This window comes from Chanodichthys erythropterus, chromosome 11, assembly GCF_024489055.1.
Source record: "Chanodichthys erythropterus isolate Z2021 chromosome 11, ASM2448905v1, whole genome shotgun sequence".
In the NCBI taxonomy this organism is placed as follows: Eukaryota; Metazoa; Chordata; class Actinopteri; order Cypriniformes; family Xenocyprididae; genus Chanodichthys; species Chanodichthys erythropterus.
The window spans coordinates 3,900,076-3,910,571 of record NC_090231.1 but is presented as its reverse complement, the minus strand read 5'-3'; the positions used below and the strand labels follow the sequence as shown (position 1 = coordinate 3,910,571).

At 35.8% G+C, this 10,496-nt stretch overlaps 1 protein-coding gene across 1 annotated transcript; it reads left to right on the top strand.

The window, feature by feature from the left end:
* The first annotated feature begins 338 nt into the window (after positions 1 to 338).
* Positions 339 to 1,997, top strand: LOC137030689 (apolipoprotein L3). The gene is given in 3 exon segments (XM_067401128.1): positions 339 to 344; positions 568 to 756; positions 1,146 to 1,997. Coding segments are annotated over 3 exon segments (1,047 nt in total).
* The last annotated feature ends 8,499 nt before the right edge of the window (positions 1,998 to 10,496 follow it).

Below are 10,496 nucleotides of genomic sequence, written 5' to 3'. Positions count from 1 at the left end.
GTTTAGCCGTTTGATAGGAGATCTGAATCACTGATTCTAAACAAAAGATTCATAAAGCTGAGAAGCAGTGTTTTGAAATCAGCCCATATAGATATCGTTGAAAAGTCATTATTTTGTTTTTTTGGCACACAAAAAGTATTCTCATCGCTTTATAATATGAAGATAGAACCTCTGAACTCACATGCACTGATTCAAATATGTTTTTAATAGCTTTATGGACCTTGAGAGTTTCAGTGGCTTTGCTCTCAATACAGGTCTCACTGAGCCATCGGATTTCAACAAAAATATCTTAATTTGTGTTCGGAAGAAGAACAAAGGTCTTACGGGTGTAGAACGACATGAGGGTGAGTAATAAATTAAATTATTTTAATTTTTGGGTGAACTGACCCTTTAATAAGGGCTCAGGAAAAAGACATTAGTTGATCTTTAAACAGCTGCTTTTATATGTGAACAGTCAACCTTGATAGGCTGATTGTTTATCTCAGTACCAGAAAAATTAGTGTTTCTTTTTTTTTTTTTTTTTTTTTTTTTACCAACTAGTGACCATATATTTTTGTCTGTCTTTAGTTTACAGGAAGAAACACAGTTGAGTTTATTTCAAAGATACTCAACAGCTCCTATTAAGCTCTTCCTGAGACCTTCCCTGAGGATCTTCATCAGCTGGTAACAGACACACTTCAGACTGATCCAGCGAATCGCCCGTCTGTCAGTGAGATCTTGATGAGGCCCTTTATCATTAATCATCTTTATCAAAAGGTGAGTTGTGTAATTAAAATGTATTAACTTTTTGTTTACACTTTATTTTGTGTCCATGTTACAGTGTAATTATATGTTTAAGTAGTGAGTAATAATTATTAACTACATGTAGTTACTATAGGGTTAGGGTCAGGATGAGGATTATGTTTAGGGTTAATTGCATGTAATTATGCATAATTTATAGATATTACTACAGTAACTACATGTAACCTGTAACAATGACATTGTAAAATAAAGTTTTACCAACTGTTATCATACATTTTACTGTAGTCTCCTAAAGTCATAAAGTAACCATGTTTCAGACACAAGCACAATGTAATTAAAACACTAAACCATCAAACACAATTTTTATTTAATTAAACTTGATTTTTTAATTTTTTTTTTTTCAGAGCACACAAACTACTAAAGAGCTTTATGAGAGACTAAAGTTACTGGAAGATCTGGCAGATGGTTTGGAGAAAGTCCATTTCAACACAACCATAGGCAGTCTCGCAGGAGGTGTAGTAGGATTGGCTGGAGGAATCGCATCTATAGTTGGACTTATTCTGACTCCGTTCACTCTCGGAGCGTCTCTGATAGTAACAGGAGTGGGAATCGGTGTAGCAGTAGCTGGTGGAGTAACAGCTGGTGCAAGCAATGTAACAAAGATGGTTAACGAGCGCTCAGACCGCCAAAAGATCAAAATGATCATAACAGAGCTTCAAGAAAAAATTATCTCCATAAGCTGCTGCATCCAAAACATCCACATAGCAGTGGAAACTCATAGAGTGCTTTCTGAACACAATAATTCATGGTCCAATGAAGAGTCTGGGACAGATTGGGCAAATGTTGGGGCTCGACTTGGACGAGGTCTGGGAGGGATTGCAGAGCTTGTCCGTTTAACTCAAGTTGGAAGTGTTGGGAGAATTGCAGCTCAGACTGCGAGAGCCGTTCGTGTGGCTGAAGCAGCTACAGGGGTTTTATCTGGACTATTTGTAGCTGTCGACATCTTCTTTATTGCCCTCGACGCCAAAGAAATTCACAAACTCCGCAAAGATTACGCTTCTATAGCGACTCAACGAGAATCTGAAAATGCAGCAATCAGTGATGATAATTAAGAGCACAATGCAATAAATCAAGAGCTGCGGTCTGAGATCATGAAATTTGCGAAAAAAATAAGAGAGACTAAAGATGAGCTAAAAAAGATCCTTGATGAATTAAAAGACGAACTGCAAAAACTAGAACCAGAGATACAAAGATAAAGGTCACATGTGACGTAGGTGGAAGTACTGCAGTAGGGTGAAAAACTCATCTCATTTTCTTCAACTTCAAAATCGTCCGACTAGGAATTCCAAGAGTATATAAGTATAGACCCCTTAATCACCTACGTCACTGTGACGTCACCGCTCTAGCTGGAGGCAAAACATAAATAAGAACTAATAGGAACAGAAGAATAGAAGGAACAGGACTTTTGGTTCAAAACTAAAGTTTTACCAGATCCCGGCAGACATTCCTTCACAGAAATCAAAAAGATAATTGTGGTTGAAAGCAATACGCCGTACAGACTGGACGGAGACGATCATAAATAATACTCGTGTTTGCAGTGCACACTTCATATCAGGTAAAATAATCGATGCGTATGTAATGGTGAGTTGGTTTTATCTAGTACAAATCAGCAAGTTTCTGTTTTAACTTTCAGTGCACAAGCTAGCTTAAATGTTAAACAAACATACAGCGATAGATGTGTGTGCCATCCTTTGAATGGCCTCTTAAAATAATCCACATTGCTAGCCATAATCATAGTTAGCCCAGCGTTAGGTTACATTAGACAATAAGCCTTGACAAAATTCCCCGAACCACCTGAAAGTAATTCATATGTTGTCTAGGAAATTTAATAACTTAAGTTAATTTACAAAAATAGCTGTCACGGTCCCGCAGAGTCAGTTACTGTACATATTCGGACAGTTCTGAACCTTCTTCTGCATCTTTGTTTAATAAATCCCTCCTAAAACATGCTAGCTTACGCTTGTCAACATTGAGTCCAGCATCTCATTTTGCCTCCAGCTAAGCCCCGCCCACCAGGAAACGTTGCAATGTTTATAAACTTTCAAGGGGTCTATATAATGCTCAGTATATTATTTTATCATAGACATATGTACTGATTATAGTAGCAGCATATGTCAGGTAAGAGTTTACTATATATTCTGGGTCTTCATGATAAAGTAATTACTAGGTTATCACTCAGAGAGAACTTTTCAAGAATAAAATAAAGAAGCATTTATTCCAATAATTCCAATAATATGGGGATTTTAAGCATGCTAGGAATATATTGGGCCTTTTTCTATTTAGAATAGAGTTTTTGTTTCTTAATGTTTTAACAAAAAAAGGGTAACATGTAAGCCCTAATGTGTCATATTTTTGTGTATGCTAGTCTTTGTGTGTGTCTGTGATTAAATGTAATTTTTTTTCTTCTGCACTGTAAAATCTAATTAGTTAGACTTGCTTAAGCATGCAAACCGATTGCCTTTAAAAAAACAAATAAAGTGAAATAGGAACAGTATGTTGTACTGTTAAGTTCAACAGTTTAAGTATAGTTCACTTACACAATAGTTCTAGTAACAAAAAAGAACTGAGAGTACTTGTTAATTGACTTTAAATAAAATTTAATTGTTACCATTGTTGTGAAGTCTGTGTGTGACTCTGACTCAAGCATTGTCAATTACAAAACACTGTCACAAATATAGAGGGATATATCAACCCAATTAAACATTTCACAAAATTTCAAAAGATCAACATGTATTACTTTCCTTCCTTTAAAATCAAATAACTGTGATTTTGTTGCATCGCTCCATCAAAAGAAAGGGAATTACAGTAATATAAATGAAGTTCCAAGTGTCCAACCAAAGGGAACACTAATCATCATCATCAAACAAAAACATTTTAGGAAAATCAACATTAAACAATTTATGAAGTCAGCTTATGTGATGTTCTCTCAAAATTTTCAGTTGTATTCACAAATTAACATTTGAGATGACTTTAGGAAATCAGTGAAACAAACAGAAAAAAAAAAAAAAGAGAGAAAGATGCAGAAGTGGAAGAAATGAGTGAAAAGTCTGTTTAGAATTGCCTGACAAAATAACACTCAAACCAATCAATTAATCTTAACTTGTGTTTTCTAAAAAAGGCATAGTATATGAATAGTACAGATTACTAGATTTGTTTACAGTTAAGGTAAGACATTAAAGGTTCAATATGTAAGAATTTTGAAGTAAAATATCCCAAAAACCACTAGGCCAGTGTTATATATTTTGTTCACTTGAGTACCTACAATATCCCAAATGTTTGCAACTATTTGTAAATCTTGAGAAAATTTCTATTTTAACCAAGGCTCCGGGACGTGTGAGGAGTCGCCTGTCAATTGCGTCATACCCGTTTTATTTTGTAGAAACCATCGAAACACCAAAGACGCTTTAATATTTACATGTTTTAATAGACAAGGAACAACTGTTTTGATATATTTATAGACAGAAAACTAATTATTGTTATATAGCTCAACACGTTTAGTCTTATTGTTTAGGCTAGATCTAATTTTCTTGATTTTTTTTGCGAGTCTCATGCTTTACCATGCCTCAGAGAAAAACACTATTTTGTCAAGTAGCTAACATAGCATAATCAGATGCAGCTTTATTTTTAGTAACAGTAATACATAAGTTTCTCCATCATACAACACGTTTTAAAATTAATTGCATGCCATTTATCAACACAAGCCATCCATGATCCTAAGCACTAAAACTTGCAGTTATAACTAAATGCACCGGGTGGCGCTGTGGAGCGTTTTTTACAAGTTTATTTTATTTGATTGTCACAAAATGTTGTGGCCTCTTCAGATGTCTGTTTACTTCCTACAGATCAGGATGAAAAAATCTGTATGAAACAACAGAAACATGTTGAAGATCACAGAACACAGAAGCTGCATTTACACTTCAGGGTTAGATACAAACTTTTGACACATTTTTTTCTGTTGATTTTTAGAACAAACAAACATAAAACATGAAATGATTCTCAGAACAAACTAAATCAAACACAACAGAATGATTTACAAGGTATACACATGAGCAAGTTTAAACTAAAAGTTGTATACTTTCCCCTGGTAGCCTACTTTACTTCACACATCGGTTCACAATCTGACTAACTTATACTGAACTGATTTCAGCCTTGGCAGCTTCTCTCATAGTCAAGATCAGGGGTCTCCTTTTTTCATTTGAGAGCTACTTTTTAAAAATGAAAGTGATCGAGAGCTACTCATGTTATACAATACTTAAATCTCTTATCATAACTCTCATATTAACAACTATCCAAACTGTTTTACACCTGAAAGATATTTTTATATACATCACCCTTGTCAAAGAAAAGAATAGAATCAGAGAATACAGTTCTTTATGGAAATGGTACTTTGCATAGTATACTATAAAAACATAACTATAGTTTATTTTATTGTGCATCATAACTAGAGATGGAACTGTATGAAAAATGTATGATTATAGTGATCAAAATGATCATGGTTTTCACGGTATCAGTAAAATGTGCTTGAAATGTTCAAAAAGTACCGATACTACACAGTAAAATCAATTCAGTTTTATGTCAAAAACCAACTAGTGTGAAATAATTTTGTGTAAATAAGTGACTTTGATAAAATTTGTCTGTGACCATTTTATATAATGCTTTTTCTTACCGGTGATAAAATAGTTTATTGCATTCTATTCACAGCTGCTATCTAGTGTTGTGAACATGAACACTCATCAACTAAGACATCAGTCTTAATATTTAATACACATTTGAGTGATTCTGACAACAACGTTAAGTTGCAAAGTTCAAATACTAACTACCATGTCCCAAAAACCCGATAAAGCTGATATGACCGGTTTTTCTATCATTGACCTAATTTAAAAAAAAACTAACTTTTTTAAGGTTTTAATTGAAAGTTGCTCTTAAGTCAATTATACTATAGTAATAATCATTGAAAAAATGGTGCATCATCATTTATGTTATGTAAAATAGATTTTTTTTTAGACTGTTATAAAGTACATGTATTTACTCATTTTAATTTGAACAAACATGAACAGGAATAAACCTGAGAAAATCAAAAAATGCATTCCTGTTTGAACCTGCATTCAGATGTTCTTGTAAAAGAATTAATTATACAAAAATGAGCTTTGTGTCAAGCCACAACCCTCCTAAATGTAATACATTGCTATAATGTATGATTTATACATTAGATTAAAAATATAGAGATTTAAACTTGTTTTTATTGTCACGTGATCTGGTTGCAACAGAGTTGAGGCAAGATCTATGCTCAGCAGTCTCGTTTATTAACAATTCAGATCAAAACAAAACACTCAGGAGCAGAAAAAAGTGCAGGAGAATAACCAACTTAACATAGACAAGACAAGGAGAAATGACAACTCAGACCGAGGGCTATAAATACAGAGAAACCAAACTGCTAAACAGGGCTGCCAACTCAGGCATTTAGCGTGAGACTCATGCAACTGACTGTTCTCATGCTCTCACAATCTGTACATTTTTTCATTCTTGAAGCACTGACACCGACAGATAAGACAGAGCAGGTTACCTTTGATGTAAAACAGTCTCAGCTTTCAAACTCGGTCAATTTTATTACAAAAATTCAAACCATAAACGGAGTGTATATTTACACAAAGTGCAAATAGTGTCCTTGTTGGCAAATGCTATTTACACTAGCCACAAACACCAATGTCTGGTTGGGCCACTCAAGTTTTAAAAAAGAGTTCAACGTCTTCAGTGGCGCAGGAGTGAGTAAAGCTCACTGACCTACAGAATCCCTAAGAGGCCATGGATTATAATTATTTTCTTGTTTTCTCGTGATCGCGATCTAATTTTCTCATGATCTCGAGATAACAAAAGACCATGACTTAAAGGATTAATCCACTTTCAAATAAAATTGTCCTGATAATTTACTCACCCCCATGTCATCCAAGATGTTCATGTCTTTCTTTCTTCAGTCGAAAAGAAATTAAGGTTTTTGATGAAAACATTCCAGGATTATTCTCTTTATAGAGGACTTCAATGGACTCCAAATGGTTGAAGGTCAAAATGTCAGTTTCAGTGCAGCTTCAAAGAGCTTTAAACGATACCAGACGAGGAATAAGGGTCTTATCTAGCGAAACGATCACTCATTTTCGGAAAAAAATACAAATGTGTATGCTTTATAAACACCAAATGATTGCCTTATGTATGTGCTTCCACTTTCCGTTTTCTTCAAAAAGCTTAATCTGGCAGTAAGTTTTGGAAGATCATTTAGTCCATCTCTGCAAGATGGACATTTCAGGATAAGAGATGGACTAAAAGTGAACTCCCACACCTTACTGCCAGATTCTGGAAGATAAATTCTTCAAACAGTGGTACAAGAGGATGTGGTGCTGGTCCTTCAGGAGTCACTCTCAAGCTGTCTGTCTATAAGGCCTATAAAAACCCAGTCTTCATGTATTTTTCATGCACTTCAGCTTGTGATTCTTATTAAGAGCGGGTCATTTTTTAGGATTCTTTAGCTAATCTAAGTCTCTGAGATCCTGACACCTCACACTTCTGAAGACTCCAGGTAGGTTTCAGTACTGGGAAATGGTGGCGCTGGAGACTAAAGGGTTCCTGATGGTTTCACACTTAATTCTTCACCTTAATTCTTAATTATTTTGCAGTTAACGTGTCTTTTCTTCTCCACCTGTTTTTGCAATTTCTAGTATTACATTAGTATTGCGTCCTCCTCATGAGTATTTAATAATTTTTGACTTTTCAGTCTGAGTTAAATCTCTTTTTTGGCTCATTTTATCTGTAAAAGAAAACCTGCCTAATAATTCTGCACCTGAATATAGGGCATTTTTCATTTCCAGCCTTCATGAACAATTATATATCACTTATAAATGATTAAAAACAATATTAATAGTAGTTATTAAGATTGATGTGGATTGGAATTGGTAAAATGTGCTTGGAAAAAAAATATGATCAGAAAATCAACTTGCCTAATAATTCTGCACTCCCTGTACAAACACGATCATTGCTATTGAGCTGCTAATCCACTAGCAAGTGAAGTCAATAGTTGGAGGCCTTGCATGAACAATGCAGTTAAATCACTTAGAGTTTTACCTGCAAGTGAGCGTTTATCTTTGCTCTTAGAATGTGGTTTCCTATTTTGCTGAAAATAAGGTGAAGGTCTACCCCTACCCAGTGACCAGCATTTGTCCTCTGTATGGCCTACTTTCTGACAGGAACTGCAAAACCTGTTCTCTTTGCCACAGGGTTGTTTGCTGTGTTCTCCTGGAGTTTGAGGATTTCCATGACTCTCAAATGCTTGAACACCATGCGTTCTGGTACATGACTCTGCGCTATTACGGTGCTGCATCACCTTAAGAACTGAAATAGGCACACTTTCTTGAGCAGTGGCCTCTGAACAAAACATTCCAGATTCATCAGAGCAATTCACCTCATCTAAGAAGTGAACATGCTTTTTAGCGCCATCGCTGTTAAGCGTTTTGGGAGACTTTTGAGCATTTAGCTTATCCTTGAGATCTGCAATGGTCTCTTTGTGTTTTTTACACTTTTCAGTCAGAACTAACTGCTCAGCTAGTAAATTATCCAACTGTGACTGAAGATCCTGAATCTTTGCCTCACGCTTTTGTACCTCTGCATTTTTAGAATTCACTTCTTCACATTTGACATCCATAAATGAAGATAGAAATGTTGTTAACTCATGTAGCCGTTTATAACGCATGTAGTTTAAAGCCTCAATTATTTCACCATGTTTTGATTTCTTATGATGTTTACCAATTATGTCCCAATATGCGAATGTCATCATCTGAATGGAGATTTTTTGGTATGTATTTCCCATTAAAGATAGGCTCAACTTTTTTGCTCCATAAAGCAAATAATATGTCACTCTTTTCAGAAATGTTCCCTTCCATCCCTGAGGAGATCTGAATATCATACCATTAAACAATTAAAACAGACTTACCCATTCCTTGGTGAGATGGTCAGCTTTAATCCATTCACAAATTCAACTGTGAAAAAATGTCCTCATTCTGATGACCGATCAAAGTAGATTTCAGAAAACTCACTGCAAGGGATCCCGGGTTTCGGCACCATCTGTAAGGGTGGAACTCCTACAGCGGTTCAGACTGTAAGGTTTGCCGAGCGACTAAAGAAACTTTATCAGTAAGATGTTAGAAAACTGTACATTTCTTGTCTATTACCACCCACTGCAACTTATACCAATGATGGAAATAAGCGCAGGTAAATAATAGCAAAATATGTGGGAGAGCGTTGCTATAGTGTGACAATATTGTATTGCAATAGGGAGCACATTAATGTTAATACTAAATCAAAACTAGTTAGCACATCAATTGTAATTGAAAGGGTTTAATGACAATTTCTGATTATGGTTACACTTAAAATAATCACAAAATAGATGTATGAGATGATAAAATCATATACCATTAATCGTACACAACATGTATGAAAAAAGTTACCTGAGAGAGAGAAAGAAAATAGAGAGAGAGAGAGAGGGAGAGAGGGAAGGCAAGAGAGAGAGGGAGAGAGGGAAGGCAAGAGAGTGCCAGAGATCCAAGGAAGAAGAGCATAGAAAAGACACCAGAGCAACAGTTAAAATCTTCTTTTATCCCTTCCTTGACCATGTGACTGAAACTCAAATGTGAGACATTCAAACTGACCAATCAGAAGATTAAAACTTCCCCCCACTGTACTAAAGGTGTGACCATTTGTAGACCCCCGATGTACACACATCTTGGCCTACAGGCCTTGATCACTATCACCTTTGTGCCTCTCAAATGGCCCTTGGCAAGAGAGAGGGGGTTAAACAGTAAAGCAAATGTCTTTGTTCATTTTAAAATATCTTTGGATATTTTCAATTCTTACAACTCTCTGGTGGCTCAGTCATGAACTTTGGCCCGTCAGAGGTTTTTCTGGCTTGATATGGAGCGTGATGTGTGGGATTATGTGAGGAAATGTTCCAGGTGTATCCTCAGCAAAACTCCAGATCCTGCAGTGAGAACCACTTTGGAGTGTATTAAAACCAACGAATCAGTGGATGTTTTGGTGATCACAGATCACTTCACAAAGCTGGTGCATGCATTTCTGTGTCAGGACCATACAACAAAAAGAGTGGCTAAGGCTGGCCACACACTTGAAGAATTTAAGCCCAATTTTGAGCCTGATTTGCACCCCCGATGTATCACAAACAATTTTTTGTCCAAAAAATCATCTATTGTGTGGTGTCAATATGATTATTTAACTGCTCCCGATCAAGATGGAAGGTCCACGATCTCAAATCGTAAATTTCAAAAATACATATTTGATATTTTTGACTCTTGATTGGGCTGCCTATGACGTGATACCCGTGCAAGCCAATAAGAGTGAGCAAGCTTCACCTACCGGATGTTGCGTGCTTGTATAACTGAAACTTGGCAGCCACAAGCATGATGGGGAAACTGCCAAAGTCACGCAAACCACTGAAATTTAGAAACACAATGTAGCGAAGCCTCGTTTACTGAAATCACGTGACTTTAGTAGTTTTCTGGGCAATGAAAAAGTGAAAATTAACTTGCTGGCAATAGAGTCCTCACTGAGCCATCAGATTATATCAATAATATCTTAATTTGTGTTCTGAAGATGAACGAAGGTCTTACGGGTGTGGAACGGCATGAGAGTAATTAATG